Source organism: Amaranthus tricolor, chromosome 5 (genome assembly GCF_026212465.1).
Source record: "Amaranthus tricolor cultivar Red isolate AtriRed21 chromosome 5, ASM2621246v1, whole genome shotgun sequence".
In the NCBI taxonomy this organism is placed as follows: Eukaryota; Viridiplantae; Streptophyta; class Magnoliopsida; order Caryophyllales; family Amaranthaceae; genus Amaranthus; species Amaranthus tricolor.
Window position 1 is genome coordinate 15,809,678 of NC_080051.1, and position 21,547 is coordinate 15,831,224.

The 21,547-nt window shown below is 32.5% G+C and overlaps 1 protein-coding gene across 3 annotated transcripts in view; it reads right to left on the reverse strand.

Annotated features, from left to right (window-relative positions):
• The window catches only part of LOC130814069 (glycine-rich RNA-binding protein RZ1A-like), an 18,878-nt gene extending 6,031 nt beyond the window's left edge, over positions 1-12,847 (reverse strand). For 2 of the 3 annotated variants that reach the window (XM_057680065.1, XM_057680066.1), the window contains exons 1-5: positions 12,549-12,838; positions 5,660-5,758; positions 4,949-5,541; positions 518-581; positions 368-421 (exon numbers count right to left, since the gene is read on the reverse strand). In XM_057680065.1, the coding sequence (XP_057536048.1) occupies positions 368-421; positions 518-581; positions 4,949-5,541; positions 5,660-5,758; positions 12,549-12,659 (921 nt within the window). In that variant the 5' untranslated portion in view covers positions 12,660-12,838. Of the gene's footprint in view, positions 1-367; positions 422-517; positions 582-4,948; positions 5,542-5,659; positions 5,759-12,548 lie in introns of all 3 variants that reach the window. The other variant, XM_057680064.1, reaches the window with a different exon arrangement.
• Between the last annotated feature and the right edge of the window lie 8,700 nt (positions 12,848-21,547).

The following is a 21,547-nucleotide window of genomic DNA, read 5'->3' on the forward strand; positions in this document are numbered from 1 at the left end:
TTATGCAAGCATGCCTTTTCTATCAACAAAAAAGCAAAGCTAGTTAAATTATCAGCAATTGCTAAATGTATTCCTATATGATGTGTTGTGAACAAAAGGAAACCTAAACAAATCCACAACCTCGAGTAATAGAATAAATTGAAGCCATCCAATTCACATAACATTTTGGAAAAGTTCATGGCTTCTAACAGTTTCCTTTCAAAAACAAAAAACAAAAGAAAGAGCAGGAACATTTCAAAGACCATTTAAATTTCAATAGTGCAAACAGGAATGATTACTGATCATAATCACTAGCATCGGAAAAGTTTAGAAAGGTCCAAGTCATGTTGAGACTATTGCCCCAGTCACAAGAAAATAAGAAACAGACCTCTTTCCGAAGCTCATCACGTCTTTTGATTAAGGAACCCAATTGCTCTTCCACCTGAGAGAAAAATGAGAAGCAAAATGGTGATGGGCTCTGTACAACAAAAACTAATAAATTCTATTGATGACTTGTGGGCCCTTAAAAAGAGCCTACCTGGAATTGACAATCACTTGATTCAGATGAAAATTCCTTACTTTGCTGCTCAAAACTACTGGATCTGTTAAAGAAAATAGAAACAGAGAAAAGAGGGAGATAGTCATGTTACTCGTTAGCCAATTCCTTACAAACTATTAACTTGCAACATCATATCAAACACAGGTTCATGTCCAAGTGCCACATCCGACTAATTTTATGAAAATTCTCAATGTGCTTGGACCAAGAGAAAGTGTCAAAAAAGCATCCATGTCATGAAGGGGTATTAAGATCTGACATAAATACTTGAATACCTTAGCTAAAGTGAACAGTTTGAGCAACATATCTGGAAAAAATTTAAGCATTTTTCTTCTGCTAGAAAGTATGGAACAAGGCATACATTACAGCTAAATCAACCACAGAGGCTGTGTCTTGAACAGCAACCTCGTCACAGTGCTTCTCAATGAAGCTTCATCTTTCAAGAGGGTAAGTTAAGAATTAAAAAAGCAACTAATACCCATTAACATAACCATGACCATGCCACCAGCAATCCCACCACCACTCAACAACCTTCAAGACAGCAATCATCACAAGAATATCCCCTCGCTTCCCACATGATTTGCACCCCTTCCTCTCCTTTCCATAACCACCTAAGTAAAGCAACAAAGGACCATAAGAGGAAAAAAATCAAAATCAGTTACTCAAGAACATTTCCATTTGAAGATGTCGCAAATCATGAAAGAGGAGGCATGCTATGAGTTTGTACAAGTCCTTCTAACTATCTATCATCTCAAGTCCTTCGAAAATTGAGGCAAGAAAGAAAGAAAAAAATTTAAGCCTCTTGCTTTTATATGGAGGCCCATATACATGACCATATCCCAAACCAAACCCTGATTTCTCAAACTCACCAAACCGGACCCATTTGCCCAGAAAACCGTGAACCTTTTCAACATCATAAACCTTTTATTTTCAAAGAATCCAATAAAGAAGGTGTAAGCTTACTTTGCAAACCACAACCATCCCCTTGGATTGTTGATTGTGGGGCCACAGAGACAATGACTTTTGACCCTTCTTATCTGCTTTCCAGTGTTCCTACTAATCGCACCCATATTCAAACCGCCAATGGAGAGTGTATTGGTGTGGCTCAAGCTGGAGCTGTTGATATGTCTCCCTCTATTCATTTAAAAAATTGTCTCTTGTGCCTAACTTATCTCATAAGTTATTATCTGTTAGTCAATTGACTAAGGAACTTTATTGCACTGTTTTATTGACTTCTGATGGTTGTGTTGTGCAGGATGCTCGGACAGGAAAAATCATTGGACATGGTACTGAAAGGGGAGGCTTGTACTAAGTAGATGAGGCGACTCAAAAGGGTCACACTTTTCTTGCTCATAGGTCACCTGATCATCAAATGTGGATGTGGCATAGGCGCCAAGATCATCCTTCACTGGGGTACTTGAAACGCCTTTTTCCATCTAATAATAATTGTAATGCACCCCTGGACTACGAAGCATGTGTCCTAGCAAAAAGTCATAAGCACACTTATTTTCCGAGTCTGACCGACAGTATAAAACCGTTTGCTTTAATTCATTCTAATGTTTATGGTGCAGCTGTTGAATCTAATACGCATGGGCTTTCGTACTTTGTTTTGTTTGTGGATGATTGTAATCGCATGAGTTGGGTGTACTTCTTGAAACATAAATCTGAGGTCTTTGATGTTTTTGTAAAATTCTATAACATGCTCATAACTCAATTCCAATTCCAACCTCAAATTCTCCGGTCAGACAATGGGGGGAATACATAAACTTGGATATGAAACACTTCATCTTAACTCATGGTTTAATTCATCAGACTACTTGCCCAAACACTCCACAACAGAATGGGGTTTCTGAGCGGAAGAATCGTAGACTTCTTGAGACATCCGGAGCACTTAAGTATGAAGCTCATGTCCCAACTCACTTTTGGCCAGAAGCCATTGCTACTTACCTGACTAATCGCCTTCCCTCATAAGCCCTCCACTTCAAAACTCCCTTGGAACCACTTCAAACCCATACTACTATTCCATCCTCTCATTCCTTACCACCTCAAGTATTTGGTTGTGTTGTTTATGTTCACCTTCCCAAACAAGCTCGGAATAAACTTGAACCTCGTGCTGTTAAGTGTGTTTTTATTAGGTATGGGGTGAATCAGAAGGGATATCGATGTTTTGATCCAATCCACAACAAGCTCTATACCACCATGGACTGTGACTTCTTTTAGACTTCACACTATTTTCCCCAGCTTAGTCCTCAGGGGGAGACTGTGAGTAGTGATGACTTAAGTTGGTTAATATACCCTACTGCTATCAATCCAGATCCTATAATTGATCATGACCCTACAGAGCAAGTAGGTAATACCACAGTTGTTGCCACTGAAGATATAGTACATCCTCCTCCTCAAACTACTCTTGTCCTGTCCAAAGCATGTAGGGAGCAATCCGAACAAGAGGTAATTCTTGAGCCTCTAATTGATATTGCTAATGATGTTCCTAGTACTGAGTCACCTCATAGATTTGAGTTACCCCAAGAAGTACGAGAGGTATTCCACCAAGGAGATATGACCTTGAGTTTGAAGCACGACAGTCCCATCAATCAGGGTAATGTTGATAATGTATCCCAATCCACTGTTGCTTTTAATGTTGCTTTGTATTCGAGTTATATACCCCGAAACACTGAAGAAGCACTCCATAATCCGAATGAAAGAGGGCTATGGAAGATAATAGCCCTCAAAAGGAACACATGGGAGAAATGCATGTTACCCAAAGGGAAGAAAACAGTAGGCTCTCGATCAAATACCATGCCGATGGGACCATTGAGAGATACAAAGCCCGACTTGTAGCTAAAGGGTATACTCGGACACACGGGGTAGACTACTCAGAAACTTTTTCACCGGTTGCCGAAATTGATACAATCAGAGTTGGGTTCTCAATAGCTACAAATAAAAATTGGCCGTTATACCAGTTTGATGTGAAAAATGTCTTCCTCCATGGTGAATTTGAAGAAGTCTATATGAAAGCACCACCGGGGTTCTCAGATGAGTATGGATTAGGAGAGGAGTATAGACTCAAGAAAGCTTTGTATGGCCTGGAACAATCTCCGCGAGCATGGTTTGGTAGATTTACTACAGCAACGAAGAAATTTGGTTACGAGCAAAGTAACTCTGATCACACTTTGTTCTTGAAGAAAGAGAAATGAATGATTACCTGTTTGATAATCTATGTTGATGATATGGTGAATACTGGGATCAATAAAGAAGAGATTAGTGACCTGAAGAGGAAGTTGTTTATGGAGTTCGAAATAAAAGACCTGAGAAACTTGAAATATTTCCTCGGGGTTGAAGTTTTGAGGTCAAGACAAGCAATCTTCATCAATCAGAAGAAGTATATACTTCCTAGTAGAAACTAGGACGCTTGATTGTAGGCTAGTTGAAACTCCAATTGTAGCCAACCATAGGCTTCAGACAGTACTAGAAGCAGAACGAGCCGATAAAGAACAGTATCAGAAGTTGGTGGGAAAACTCATCTACCTATCCCATACTAGACCCGACATTTCATATGCTATTGGGGTAGTTAGTAGATTCATGCATCTCCCACAAGTACCACACATGGAAGCAGTTATGAGGATTCTTAGATACTTGAAGGGCACGAGTGGCAGAGGAGTTTTCTTTAGGAAAAATAATCATCTTGATCTCATAGCTTACACATACGCAGACTGGGCAGGTGATCGAGATAGTAGGACGTCTACCTCAGGGTACTTTACCCTGGTAGGAGGGAAGTTGGTCACTTGGAGAAGCAAGAAGCAAAAGGTAGTAGCTTTATCACGTGCTGAGGCAGAGTTCAGGGGAACTGGAAAAGAAATAACACAGATTCTTTGGCTCAAGAAGCTCTTGTGTGAGTTAAACTTTCCACAAAAGGAAGCATGCAAACTATTCAGTGATAATGAAGCAGCTATCAGCATCTCCAGTAACCCTGTCCAACATGATCGAACGAAGCATGTGGAGATAGACAGACATTTCATAGAAGAGAAACTTGAAAAGTGAGACATCAGTCTTCCCTCTGTTCGATCCAAAGATCAACTAGCTGACATCCTCACAAACGCAGTCACAGCTGATGCTTTTGAAGATACTTTGTGCAAGTTAGGCATTGGAGATCCTATGACCAAACTTGAGGGGGAGTGTAAAACAGTATATATTTTATATATTTAGAATATTCTAGTTACCTTGTTTAGAGTATAGAATTAAGGCTAATTAATTTTGTTTCCTTATTAGTGTTAGAGTTTTCTATTTAAATCTCAAGTCGTAATACTCATTTCAATAATACAAATAGTATTCATAAAACCTAATTTCCGCATTATTAAATTCTTCACCAACGTAACAGTAGCAGATAGCAAGTAAGATTATGATAAGATCTTGCACCTGTTCTTCCTCTGTGTATGCTGGTAATCGTTCTTGTCCATCCTTATATCAGGATCACGAACTCCATCAAACTCTCTATCTTGGGTAGCATTCAAATCACCAGCTCTTTCCGAATCCTGATCAGAGTTTTTGCTATGTGCCTGTCCTTGTACCCGTTCCCATTCCCCAAAATCCCTTCTTTGACCTCGATCTGTTCCTTGGAAATGATCTCTAGAGTGATCACGATCACGAGAGCAGGTGTGCCTACTTTCCCTTTCTCCATCATGTCCTTCTTCCCATTCCCATTCCCCAAAGTCCCTGTTTTGACCTTGACTTTTTCCTTGAAAGTGATCTCTAGAGAGATTACGATCCCGAGAGTGATCGCGATCCCGAGAGTAGAAGCGCCTTCTTTCCCATTCTCTATCATCTTCATGAGAACGACTATGTTTTCTCTCCATATCATAGTCATTCTCCCTTTGTCTCCCCCTACCCCTGCCCCTACCCTTATCCCAATGCCTTTGATTGCGTTGAAAACTTTCACGGACTTGGTTAGATCTCGCACCAGCAACTCTTGTTGTCACTTCATTTACTCGGACTACTCGACCACCAATTTTCTAAAAGAAATGCACATAACAATAGAATGATCATTAAAAAGAAAAGAGTGAGGAGAAAAGTTAGCCTGAGAAAGCACTAGATAAAATTGAACACATAAGTTGTAAAAAGAACACATACTCGACCATTCATCTCATTGATGGCCTCAATCGCTGATCTTGGATTTTTGAAAGTGACAAAGCCAAAACACTTTCCTCCCACAACACGATCATTAATTATCTATGGATCATAAAAAATTATAAAACTTTATTTAATTTTATAAAATCCAAATAAATTATTTCGCAAATATGCTTAAGCTAAACAGATCAAGAAGCAAGTGAAGCAGCACTGAAATAAACTTAATGATTAGGCATTGCATAAGATCAAAGAAAGCCTCATCAGAATTCAGAAAACCAAACAGCACTAAGGCAATAAGGATCCTATAAACTATGAGAAGCATTGGTGTGCACCTTAGGGCATGCTTGGATTGGGTGTAAATATTTAAGGGAGGAAATAAAGTCAAACTAATGAAACGAAAGCAAAAAGAGATGCATTTGAAGTAGTTGAGATAGTTGTGAAGAAGGTAAAATGAGCATGAAATAAAAATAATGAAGGAAAAAAAAAAAGATGATTTCCCCTATTATGGAGGTAATACATTCCCCCACCCTCCCCTATGATAAATATTTACCCCACAAAATTGAGATCTCCCTTCATTTTCCATTGCTTTGCAACCATTCTTCCCCCTCTACAACAATCAAATTCACTAATATCTCATTTATCAACTTCATTTTCTTACTTTGACTTTTTTTCACCCCCTTAAATATTTACAACCAATCCAAGTATGCCCTTAGTGTAATTTTCTATGCAGTGTTGAATTCTAACGAAAGGTACAATTCTAAAAATTATAATTTTGAATAAAAAGTTGCAGACATGAGTAATGCATCCATTACTCTTAGGGGCTCAGAGTGATTGTACTTCCCTACAACTTAAAGCCCCTCACTAAAAACATGTTGCCTCGCCTTCTTGAAGAGAATTCGTGGCTGGGCCAACATTTTTTCACACTGAATGGGAACGTATTCTTTTTCCCAACCAAACAAACAAGAAATAATATTTTTGTCATCACAAGGATAATATTTGCATACACCTGACCCCAAAACCTTACATGGGTGCGAGCCACTTAATTGCATTGAGAATAAGAAGGGAAATGACAAACAAGAAACAACTATTGTCCATGCATATCAATGTATTTAAGAAACAAACATGATTGCGTAACATCAAATGAACTCTACTCTTCACCAATTTCCCAATGAATAATTTGGTTTTAGGCAATAAATATTGATCGCCAAAAATAGTAAATCTAAACATTACATAACATCTTATAAAAAAGCAAAATTTCTAATTTTACTCTAGTGTTGAGCAGTTAATCCTTTTCTTCCCTCTCTTGAATAATGGGCATGATCTCCCACGATTTTCTCTAGTCAACTTCAATTATCACTTTAATTCTCACATTTCACTATTCATGCAATTCAATTCAATTTATTGTAGTTCAATTTAGTTCAATTCAGCTTAAACACAAGTGTTTCACAAGTTGAGAGCGAGCAATGTTACTTGACCCACATCCACCTTAATCCTTAGAAATAAAGTAATTTCTATTGCCCCAGTACCCTAATCAAGGCACCCTTAAGGTGTACATGTCACATACATGTAGTCTTACCTTAATATAGAATCAACATAACAATTCATTACGTTAAATGAAATACTTACGTTGAGCAATTCAATCTTCCGCCAAATGTATACAAGCCTTAAACGAGATCTAAATTTTATCTAGACATTTGTTATGATAGTGCAGAGATTGGAAAAGCACATAATGGATAAAGAATGCAGATAGAGGGAAGATGTACTAAATATTGCGTGTAGTTTTATTAACTATCGAAAATGACAGATACACTGAATCTTCGAGTGGTTCAAGACTCCCAAGTGAATTATCTTCACTAATGATTACTAAAGATACCCCTTAAGAAATAAACCCAACCCCTATATATACAAAATTAGGCAACCCACCACTAACTACCAAAAACATAATAAATAAATACAAATGCCAACACATCAATCTTTCCTTCTCCTCCTATTATAAGAATAAAGCTTGGCCCATTTTTCTCAATATCAGCGGATGCCACACATTTCATAACAACTCAGATTTTATGATTAATATTTTGGAGGAGAAAAGATAAACAAGGAGAAAGTATAGTTACAAATGAGCTAGAGATAAGAATCAAGTCAATCTTGTATACATGCATATATCAAGCAATTTCAGCAATGAAGTCTTTTAAAATCAAGTAAATGTATTATAAATGATGTGACCATCTAACGTGTTAAGCTATCTTGGGTGTCTCAATATTCAACATTTTAAATCTTTGACTATATTAGACACATGTATCAACACTCGATACTAATACGCCAGTGCCATGATTAGTAGAATTTTTTTTAGTTTCGCAAGTCATATCACATATAGCTTAGTGTATTTCAATCTTCAATTCACATATATTCGTCGGTCAAATACTATGCCATTCTTTTAGGGAACATAGATGAAGCATCCAAACTCTCAGACATTAAGATCTATTCTCTTCCAATTCATATTTGTTTTTATGACATTCCTTTTAAAGGTAAGAGTAATGTTACAAATCCTATGATTTTAGGGAGTAAAAATGGGGAGGTTATTGAGATGAGCGAGGATGAGAATATGGTCTTAAAAGAATCTATGTGCATTCGTATAGCTATTGACATTTGGAATCCCCTTGAAACTACAATAACTTTGAAAATTATAAGAAGGGAGATTATCAAGCTACCAGTCAAATATGAAAGATTACCCACGTTTTCTTTCCATGAGGTAAAACTAGGCATGCAAGTATGCGACTAAGGATTCTAATGAAGGAGTCATTAATGATAAGCAAGAAAAAAATATGGGATTGGGCTAAAAACTTCTTTTTGGAAACCCCATAGGCTAGAGAAAAAAGAACACAAGATAGACAAGAATACTTAGAAGACTAGACGTAGTCCTTTTGTGACAAAGAAGATGGAGCAGTGTACTAGACCAAAAGATCCTATGACATTAAATGAGTTTTGTCCTTATTGAATGATTAGAGCTGAATGACAATAAAGAAAAGGGCAAACATAGCTCTTCTTGTGTACAAGTGGTAGATTAGTATAGTGTGAAGTTTAGGTCAAAATGAATTGATTTAAGTATGCTTTAGGTTCTCATTTCTCAACAGTACTCTTAAAAATTGGTGTGCACCATGAAATAGGAATATTAATATTGCATTTCAACTCTCACTCAAGTGTTCTACAACAAGAAAATAATCACATTTTTATAGAAAATGATATAGGAATTTTGAGACTACAACGTTATTGAAGATTCTTTTTCTAGCTTGTGAGCCCTTACCTCGTATGATTTATCACCGATCATTTCATCATCTAATTCACCTAATCAAATAACTCTAATTCACCATCATATAATCATTCTATCATTTAATTTGAAATATAGTGCTATAATCATCAAAATAACACAAAAACCTTAAATTTTTGGAAAAAAAACCTAATTTACACAATTGTCAAGTATTCACTTTAATTCAATTAAAGTGTATATATATAAAATAACCACATACAAATTAAGAACAAGTTAGAAGGTCGATAGCCAACAACCAAAGACTTGAAGTCGAAGGATTAAGGGAAATTAAATGGTGAATAGGTTTTCTATTAGTTAGTGAATGAATGTTTTGGTTTGTCGATTCATATTTCTTTTCCCATGATACTTTAAAAACCTTCAAAATAAAGGAAGGGAAATAAAATGGGGTTGAGGGGGCTTGAACTGCAGACTATCAATTTAAAATGCTCTTTACTCAACCAACTCAGCCAACATACTCTTTATTACTATTTTTTTTCTATAAAATTTAAGTGATGTTAATAGAAATCTATTCAAATGGGATGATCATGGTTTAAAAGGGAAATGAAAATTTTGAAAGTATGAGATACAAAAAAATATTTACAGATGTTTTATAAATTAAATTTTCCCAACATATCTTTACTCTGAGTTTGATCATTTTTTAATAACTATAGAGTATCAATGATTTTAAATAAAGCTTTAATATAATAATATCATGGAAAATATTCAAGAAAGTGGTTTTCTTTAACCATGGAAAAATAAAATTTGTGTTAGCATAATATGTTTGGCGTGAATGTCTTGATTTTAAAATTTTATTCACTTATTCACATGTTTGGCATAAAAAGTTTGTATGGTTTAACAAGTTCTATGTGGTTTTATTGCATTTTCACATGAAGTTACAAATGCACCATTGAGAAGAGTGGAAAGTATCACAATCGATGGTAAAAGAGGTTAGGGAAGACCTAAGAAAACGTGGGAGGAACAAATTAGGAAGGAGTTGGGTGAGTTGCATCTCTTAGAGAACTTGACTTGGGATAGGAGTAGTTGGCGACGCTAGATATGTGTAAGTGAGTCTCAATAGTTTTCTTGCGACCTTTGTTCCAAATGTGTCTTAGTTGTTTTGCCTGCTTGTAGTTTGGTTAATTTTTGTTTTCCTAGATGGTGCTGTAATTATTCGGATGATGATGATGATGTAATCATGCTTGATTTCATGGTATTGGAATTCTGTGTTTCTAAATGTGATTATAAGGTTTCATAATTACATTAATTCCTGTTTTTATGCAAGTTAGAGTTATTTATCATATATTCAAAATTGTATCAATTTATTTGATGTAGCCATATGCTTTGGCTGGTTTTGGTAGTTATATAACTACTTGGTTAGTCTTGTAAGAAAATTGATGAATTAAATGACTTTGTCAATTAATTCATAAAATGAGACAACCTATACAATTTTTAAAAGAGGATATGATTAATTGCTTAGTTCTGTACGAAATATGTATTATGTTGGTTGAAATTCTATTATGTTTATTAATCTAAATATTATTACTACTTTGTAATAATTTTTTAAAATATTTAACTTTGAGTTGGATAACAAAGAATTTGTTTTTTTTTTTTTTGTGATCGAGTGTTTGCAAATGGGGATACCTTTCATATGATCTTACAAAAGCAAACATCGATAGTAATTAACCATGAACATTGTCTTAATTTTGACAAAGATGACTAAGTTGTATAAAGTAATCTCTAAGTTTGAGATGTTTAAGTATAAATCATTTCCTTACTCAAAAAAAAAAAATAAATAAATATAAATCATTTCCAAATCCCAAGAATTCGATAAGCTTCTAATCAAGTGTACAATGGTAATTTTCATCATATTGCTCTGAGGCACAGCCTAGTGAAAGGGCTTATTGTTAAAGGAGTCATAATTCTTGATTATATAAACACAAAGCTTAATTTAGTAATCTAAAGTCATGAGTACGAATTAGATTGAACAAGTGCCGAAATCGAATTATTTCAACTGACACGAATGAAAAAACCCGATCCACACATGATTCCATGCATGATTAATGTCATGGTCTTGGATCCAATGTGGTTAAATTTTTTTTTTTAGGTTTGTAAGCAACAAGTTTTAGAGACCTAATGCTGCTTAACACCAAGATGAGTGAGGTAGTAGTGCATCAAAGTTCTCAAGGCCTAGAATTGAAGAGCTCTAGATGAAGTATCCAGTCATGGAATATTTAAACGTAAAGAGAACTTACGTACATAAGTTTGAAATGTAATTGTTTCAAATAGTCAAGATTGGCATTTAAACTACGATAAACTTATGAATACATACAGACACAACCAAAATAATGTGTCAAAGAAATGACATTGTGTTATTTGTTTTATGTGTACTTCATCTTCAAGTGGTTAGATATGTTTTGTGATTCAAATCCGAAGGGATATCATTAGGATGTGATCATTTGTTAAGTAAGTCGTACTAGATGTCAATTCAATACGCGGGGACATTAGCATTAATTCATGATGTGATTTTTAAATCAGATTTATGATGAAAAAAAAAATCTAAAAAGGCTCTAAATGAGGGATGACCGTTGGAACAATTTAGAGCATGTCAAGAAGTGCCCATTCAAGCACATAGAGTGCTCGTTCAATCACTTTGGCTATTCACGAGGCAGAAATAAGATCTTTGTATTTGGGGGTGTGCTCGTTAGAGCACAAGTCCGCTCGTTAGAGTACCCCTAATTAGTGCGTGTTTTCAAGATTCGAGAAGCAATGCTCTGTTTCATATGTATTTATATCTACGTGTTATTGTGTAATCCTATAAATAGAGAACATGTCTAAGGGTGTAAGCATACTGTTGTGCGACAGCGGAAGCACAGATCGAAAAAAATAATGGAAAGCAATAAAGATTCAAACAAACAATAAAGAAAATCACACCGAGAAATTAACGTGGTTCACTATCAACGTGATAGCTACATCCACCGGCACCAAGAATAAACTTTTCACTATAAACCAGGAGATTACAAGATGAACGAGAAGCCACAACAATGGCTCTCCAAGCTTTTTCTCTCTTAGTTTTTCTCACTTTGTGTTTCATGCATCATCCCCTAATTCTAATTACAAGAGGGATTTATATAATATGTCACTTAATAAAAAGAAATTAAAAGAAATTAGGTTAACAATTACAAAGAAATCGGCCCAAAAATGAACCGTCAAAAGAACGTGCGAAAAATGAAAACCGCAAAAGTCGCCTAGTAGGTCGTGGCTCGCGTACTAGGTCACGGCCCGCGACCTACCTGTTTTCCAGAACAGTAGCTTTTGCATCAAAAACACGGCAACACGCGACCAAACATACAGCCCCATCTCTTGATTTCATCTTAAACCCGATCTTAGACTCGATTCGAGTTCCAAAATCCCAACACATACCGATACTTATTATTTCTTTCTACACAAGAACAAATAAACACCTTTGCAAATTCTTTGTTTAATTTCTAATAACAAATCAATTGAAAATCAAACCAATATAAACAAGAGAAGTCCAAAAAATGCAAATTCACCGAATACATTGATTGAAGTGAGGACAGAGAAAAAAACCTTGACAGAGACAATGGAGCCGTACAATTCAAAAGCACGACGAAGCTGAGGTTCAGTGCATTCGTAAGGAAGGCCTCCAACATATATGGAATTTTCATCGTCAACCGTCATCTTTCCTTCGAGTATAGCGGAACTTATTTCTGAGCTTTTCTGCTGATTTCGCTTTAATGGTGAGTTCTTGATTCGGAAACTGGATTGAAAGAATGTTTAGAAAGATGAAGAAGAGAATTGAAGGTTTCAGATTGGCTTGAAAGACCGAACATATTGGGTTCTGTTGGGCTTTACCGTGGTGGTTTGTGTGAAAATTTGAAACCAATAAGCGAAAAAGTAAAATAAATGAACAAATAATCTAATCCTAAAAGCAAGTGTGAAAATTCTAAATTTTAGGTTTGGAACAGTTAAAAAGGATAAAATAGCTGTTCGCAGTTAGTAATTACGAACAGCTAATTTGGCTGTTCGCAATTAGTAACTGCTAATATTTTTTTTCTAATTTTTGAGTTGTTATATGTTGTAATTGCATTAGAGACATTAAAATAAGTAATTACAAGTCAATGTATGTTTCAGGCGGCATGATTCATCGCCAAAACTCCGATCATTCGTAAGTGAAAGATTGGAGGCTATGATAAAGTAATTAAACATATATATACAACAAAATATATACTGTTTGAAATATACAACTAAATATATATATATATATATATATATATATATATATATATATATATGTATATATATATATATATATATATATATATATATATATATATATATATATATGTATATATGTATATATATATATATATATGTATATATATATATATATATATATACATATATACATATATATATATATATATATATATATATATATATATATATATATATATATATATATATACATATATATATATACATATATATATATATACATATATATATATATATATATATACATATATATACATATATACATATATATACATATATATATATATACATACATATATATATACATATATATATACATATATATATATACATATATATATATATATATATATATACATATATATATATATATATATATATATATATATATATATATATATATATATATAAAAGGTGTAGGAGGAATGATTATAGGAATGTTGCCTAGGGTCATGTCATTTGCTAGCGCATCCTCATCGACATCCACATCGTCCTCAGAAGGATCGTCATTGAGCTCATTACTCTCATTTCCATCATTCCAAGGTTCCATCTCAGCAGTTTCTCCTAAGTTAACCATTGAATCAATTGGAACTTGATTCGTAGGGAGTTGAGAAAAAGTACAAGATGCGGAAGAAACGACGGGATTTACAGTTTCCTGAGTTAATATAGGCATAGGGGTAGGAGTAGGATTAGAAGCAACTACATTCTCTAATGGTACTTCTTCTACGTATAACTCCAAAGAGGGAATTTGGGTGGACTTTGAATGCTCCCACATAGCATCTATAGCCTCGTCATCTTCAACAGGAAAGACAAGCAATTCTCCACTCATGTCATATTTAAAGCTTATATTTACGGTACTTCTAGTAGGGTCCAATCCAATCTTAGAACATATAAAACGTTTAAAGTGGTTCAAATCCATGTTCGAATTGCAAGCAAACAACTTACGTCTTCCCCCAACATAATGAACTTTGCCACTACTTTCTCGAATACAACCATTCCAAAAACATACTATTGTCACGCGAAATGATGCCATTTTCTACATTAATACAAAGAAAATCAACATCATCATCAACTTCATGCCCATACAAGTACATTGTATTCATTTGATTATAATCTTTTTTGGTCTAAAAATTATTAAAATCCATAATGTAACTAAGTTCATACATATATAATACACATAAAATCCAAATAATAAATCAATTCATAAGTTCATAAATAATATTTCTAATATCAACGTCAACATCAACATCAATATTTCTAATAATATTATCAACATTGAATTCAACAACATTACTTCAAAAAAACAACATAAAGCTATAAAAACAATTAAAAATTACCTTGAATAGTTATGGATAATTAAGAAGAGTCTTGATTTAACAACTAGTAACCTACATTTGAAAAAATAAACAAATTTGATTATAACCCTAAAACACTACATATACACCAAAAAAACACAAACTAGTTTACCTTTGAGCAAGCTAAAGTATCCCACACTAATTTTAAAGTGCCAAATTAAAAGAGGAATGCAAGAATTGATGAATTGAATCAATGGTTTTAGAGGGAGAATGTCGAGTGTGAAGGTAGGGTTTTGAGAAATGGGGAAAAATGGGAAAAAAAGAAACTGATGCGTGTTTTTGTGCACCAGGTCTGTTCGCAGTTACTAACTGCGAACAGCCAAATAGGAAAAATTAGTTGTTCGTAGTTAGTAATTGCAAACAACTAATTTGTCCTATTTGGTTGTTCGCAGTTAGTAACTGTGAACAGCTCCAAACCTAAGGTTTGGGATATTCACGCTTACTTTTGGAATAATTCAAAAACTTAGATTATTTGGTTCATTTTCTAAAATTTTTCGCTTATTGATTTCAAATTTTTGGTTTGTGTTACGCAGTTACTTTAGACGACCTTAACCGTGTAACTGGTTCAGATCCAATAATTTTTCAAAAATATTCTGACATAGTAATTTTAAGATATAAAAAGATGATTCTAAGACTTAAAAAATTCAATTTTAAGGCTTAAAAGGTCAATTTCAAAGTTTTTAATATCAACTTTAATGTTTGAATTATCCTATTTTAAAGTTGAAATGAGAATTTAATGTTCTGCAATTGGTTTTTTAAGTACTAAAATTGGTTTTTTAAGTATTGAAATTGACCATTTAAGTCTTAAAATTGTCAAATTCCATGACTTAAATGTCAATTTCAAATCATTTCAAATCTTTGAAATTGGTTTTTTAAGCCTTTAAATTGGTTTTTTAACTCTTGAAATTGACATTTTAATTTGTGAAATTGGTAAAAAAAACATATACAATTGGGTTGGCCCAATAAGACGTGTCTCACAAGTGAGATGGTCTCACCCAAGTTTTTTTATTAGGCTGAAGGCAATTAATAAACCAGTCCCTCTCTTGAGAGACCGTCTTTACTAGAGACTGTTCTCAAGAGCCCAACATATTATATTTTATATTAAATTAAAAATTTAAATAAATGCTCGCATCTTCAAAAAATTCACACGCGTGAAAAGGAATGTGAAAGGTCTAATTGTTAATAGCCCATCTTCCTCACATTTAATACTTTCTCGAAATGAAGAAATCAATTTTTTCATCTTCCATTTAGAAGCTTTAGGTATACATTGTAGTTTTCTTCTCAAAACGTACTACAATGGAAGATTTAATGCTTGAATTCGATTGTTATTCGAATACATATCAAATTCAAGACAAATAATGTTTTGAAAGGTATGAAAATGTAAGATTTTATTTGTTGAAAATAATTGTAATTATAAATGTACAATCTTCTTTTTTTTACACAAAAATTAAGCTTCATCAATAGTGAAAAACAGTGATGTTGAAGAAGACAATAATGTCTACTATTTAATGCTTGAATTCGATTGATATTCGAATACATATCAAATTCAAGACAAAAATGTTTTGAAAGGTATGAAAATTTAAGATTTTGTTTGTTGAAAATGATTGTAATTATAAATTTTACAATGTTCTTTTTATTACAAAAAAAATTAAGTTTCATCAATAGTGGAAAACAATGATGTTGAAGAAGACAACAATATCTACTGTTTAGGGTAAGGTAATAAAAGCAATTATGGTTATAATTTCATATATTTGGTGATATAAACAAAGATAATTGATATTATAACTATGAACATTTGGCATAAATTGACTGAACAAAACTTTTTCTAAAAGGGTTTGGAGTTATAATTCTGAACATTATACGTAATTGGTATTATACGTTTGCACGTTTGCTTGTATGATCATATAATCAGGTGGGGAAAACAAAGAAGTCAAAGAAGATGGCAATGCCATATGCTTGTATCGTGAAGGTTTTCCTTTTAATCGTTATAATCTTATATTATTTCCTTTTAACCGGTATTATAACTCTGAACATTTGCTTATATGATGATTGAATCAAGTGAAAAAAATTCAATTGTTCAAGAAGATAGCAATGTCATTTGCTTGTATTATTATAATATCAATTTTATAGTATTATAATATTTGTTTGTATATTAATACCAATTGTAATATTGTAATATCAACTTTGTAGTATTATAATACCAATTGTGTAATTTTTACAATACCAACGTTGTAATATTATACTCCCAACTATATAGTATTATAATACCAATTTTATAAAATTACTAGATAGATTCCCGTGTAAAGCACGGTTATATTAAATATTTACTTTATATTAATTCATGTAAAATATAAACTTAATCATTAAATCTTTTTATTTGTTATAATAATATAATTATCAAAGTGAAGAAATAATTTATTATACAATTATATAAAAACATATATGTGAAAAAATAGACAAAAAAAATCATCAATCAACAAAAATTTATCAAATTGATTATCGTTAAGCTATATTGATGAAATTTATTATAAATTTTAAGTAAGCCAAGAAAAATCCATCAATAGTTTTTATAAAATTTTATTTACTGTAATTTTAACGTGTGATAAAAATACTCTATTTATTATTAAAAAAAATCATTTTTTTATGATTCCATCATTGGATTATAGATTTCCATCAATATATTACTCCTTTTTTTAATTTAATTTGTAGTTTTTTTATCATAAATAATTTATTATTAAAAAATTTTAAATGAATCATAAAATATATAAATTGAATGTAACATATTACTATAGTAAAATTTTTTAGCTTAAGACTTAAGATTGTGTATATGAAAATAGAAAATTAATACTTTATTTCAGTCTTTTTTTGATTGGATCACTTCATTTTTTATAAACGGTTTAATGAACCAAATTTTAACTTTCTTTAAGATTTGGGATAAAAAAAATTATAGGTTTACATAAGGAAATATAGTGTAACAATAAATCACATATATTTATAGCCAATTAACAAATATTACATGTTTTAATGTGTTAATTGTTTCCTTAAATATGAAGTAAAGTTGTAACACCCCGTTAAAATATCGATTAAAAATTAAAACTATTATATAAATAATTAGTCGATTAGATTCATTAAATAATTATTTGATTATATTTTTGTTGCGTGCGCGTTTCGTCGCATAACGGTTTATCACATAACAGTTTATGTGTCTTACGTTTAGACCGAACATTTAATAATTAAATTAAAAAAATAAAAAAATATATGGTCATATGAATAGTTGGCCGGTTGTGAAGAGGGAATTAAGGAGTTCATGTAACTCCTTCCTAAATTCTTAACTATGGACAATTAAGCAGGCATTGAAGCGAGGCATTAAGGATAATTACATAGACCTTTGAATGGTCTTGTGAAGCATTTGAACAATATCAAAAATCAGAAAATTTTACCTCTTTCCTTAGCATTTTTGGCCAAAAGGGAGAAAAGATAGGAAAAGTGAGAAAAATATCCCTAAGTTGATTTTAGGTGTTTACTTGTTCTAAATTCAATCATTAATCCTTGGAAATTTGTAAGTTCTTGATCCATAATTCTTTTACAAAATTTTAATTTGTTAAAAGAATTTTATTCATAAGCATTGTTTTTTTTAATTTATATAGTTTTTCCATGGCGTATAATTCTTTAACAAAATTGAATTTGTTAGAACAATTATGTTCATGTTTTGTTTTATAAAGTTTTTTATGATTTATAATTCTTTAACAAAATTCAATTTGTTAGAAGAATTATATTTGTATTTTAATTTATATAGTTTTTATGAATTTATATTCCTTTAACAAAGTTTCAGTTTGTTATGGGGGATTGTGTTTATGTCTTGCTTTATATAGTTTTTATTAGATTATAATTCTTTAACAAACTTAATTTATAAGAAGAATTATGTGTGTGTATTTATTTTTTTTTTTAGTTGTCACAATTTATGATTCTTTAGAAAAATTTCAATTTGCTAGAAGGATCATGCTCATGAATTTTAATTTTTATGCATATAGGAAATAAAAAATATATTTATATATATATATTTGATGAGTGATGGGAATATTCTAATTAATCTTTAATTTGGTGATGAGATTTGTAATGTTTGGGTGTACGTTCATATTTTTATTTATGAATTTATTAATGTTTGGTTGATTTCATTATTATGATTGATTTATGGTAGTATATGTTGAATTGTAACTCTTGAGAATATAAATTATTGAATTATAAAAGAAAATTAAAGGGATGTAATTATTAAAATAAAATAAGTTAATAAAAAAAAATCAGGACAATAGCTTTTTGCTCGGCAGGCGTGCCTCAAGCCTCGGGTTTTGGGTGCGTTTTGTTATCGTTTCGCTCATTGATCTCATTAAAAGTCGTTTAAACGCTAAAATTAATTAAAAATAGTAAATAGACGTTAAGAATTATGAAATTTGGTACCCAACGTAATTGATGCCTTCCGGACGAAGTGATAAGGTCGGATTTTTGTTTGAATTTTCTAAACTGTCCAAGAAGACCAGTAAAGTTACTGGTCCTTTTTAGAAAATAGGAAATATTGAGATTTATGATTTAATCGTTTAAGATTATGAATTTTAGTGATGCCTTGATGGTATAAAGTGGGTTGAATATGTAAACACGTACTAATACATGATTTTTGTATGTGCATTTGTATATAGGACCTCGGTTGGTTATAGGTTGAAATTCCATTCGTGAAGTGCTTGTGTTGATCTATCGTGCTACTAAGGTACACGCTTAAACCATACTTTTGTAATTGGTTTGTAACACCCCTGAATAATGTTGTTTTCATTTTATGATGTGATGTTGTATATCACTTAAGGCTTGGACACGAATAATTGGAAAGGAGTTAAACTTGAAAATTGAGGATAATTGTGTTACTACCCTATGGGTTTATTACATTGGACTTGGAATTATTATCATTATCGTTCTCATGGCAGTTTTGGATCATTACGATCACCATGGGGTATGCATATTTTACCTATGACGACCCGAACAGGATGGGCAACGTCGTAGGTCGAAGGTTCCTTGGTATTAGCTCTCCCATGTGTAATCCTCCAAACCTTGATATATACTGGCGACCCGAACAAGACGGGCAATGGCATGAGTTGGGATTTGAAAAGTCAAATATGATATCCAAACTATTAGAGTCTTTGCATGCTAGGATGAACTCATTACTTGTATGTAACCTATATAATGCATTGTATGAAGTCTCTGACGTGTGCTAGTTTATGTTCTTTGGAATGTGCTATGTTGTTGTCATTCGACGACTAGCAGGTTGACTTGCAGGTGGGACTGGTGTGTGAGGAATCAAGCAATAGAACATGTAGACTTTTGTTATTTTTTATGGTCGAAGGACCTTTATTATTTTTTTTTTATTGCAAGTATGCTTTTATTTTGAACATTAATTAGTTTTGGATGAGGCTAGTAGGTTCTTAGGTTGTAAACCTTAAGACTTCCGCTGATTATTATTTTCGTTATTGTTATTTATTTCTTTATAATTAGAACGTCGTCGGTCCTAAAAACGGTTTAATTAAAATATCCAACGTGTGACCAGGAATTCATATTTATATGTGAATATCTGGTTCGCTTTAACTCGGGCTATTACAAAAGTATCAAAAATTTCTATGTCAATGATTGAAAATAGGCGGAAAATTTTTTAATAAGAGTGTGACACGTGTCCCAAGTCGTTTCTTCATTAGTATATTTTATTTATTGATATTTATTTCTTTATAACTAGAACGTCGTCGGTCCTACAAACAGTTTAATTTAAATGACCAACGTGTGACCAGGAATTCATATTTATATGTAAATATCCGGTTCGCTTTAAATCGGGCTATTACAAAAATATCAAAAATTTCTGTGTCAATGACTGAAAAAATAGGCGAAATTTTTTTTAATAAGAGTGTGACACGTGTCCCAAGTCATTTCTTCATAAGTATATTTTATTGATAAATACAATTGTTATAATTTGACAATAATATCAAAGAAAAATGTAAATCGTTATAACCCCAATTGTATAGTGTTATAATACTAAGTATATAGTATTATAATACCAACCTCTGTCTTATTTCAATAACAATCATTAAATATATCAACTTAATAATTCAATACATAAGAAGTATTGAACTACAAACAGTAAAGGGAGTTAAAATATAAACTAAAACTTGTGTATATGTTCTTGTGAAAATACAATATAAACCGAAGGCTTCATATTGAGCAATCCTTCATCTTGAGAAATAACTGAGGTTTGTAGTTTGTGTTAGGGGTGTTCATTAGCAAGTACCCGAAAAGTCGGGTACTCGGTTAGTCGGAGACCTTTTTTAACGACCCGTGTTCCAGCCCATTTAATGCAGGTCCCCCTAATTAAATGAGGTTGGGACACCGGGTACCTGGTTTAATTTTTGATTTTTTGGGTTGATTGTATTGTTAATTAAGTTATTTTGTGTTGGTATAGATAGGCTGCCCATATCCATGTATCTCCCAATTTGAAGGTGCTGCTCAATAAATCAGAGTAAACTTTGGGTGCAACAGTTGATCATACAAAAATTAAAACCTGGAATTAACAAACTAAAAGAGGAAATGTGCCTTATTTGCCACCTGAGATATGTATAGTTTCTCAAACTTAAGCAGCTACAAATAGTCAATTGACCACAATTTACAATGTTCCACACTTCTAGACTCGAAATCATACGTTGCTGAACAAAAATGTAGCAATGAGTAATGACATCAATTTTGGTATCTGTAGTTTCATCCAAGCAACACAGCAACAGGATCAGAACAACAAAATATAGTTAGTACATAGGCAAATTCTATTTGGAAATTCAATTAAAAATCTATGCCACAAATTAATTAACGACGGACCATATTGTTGGGTTATTCCCCCCCACTTGGAGGAAGGCCCAA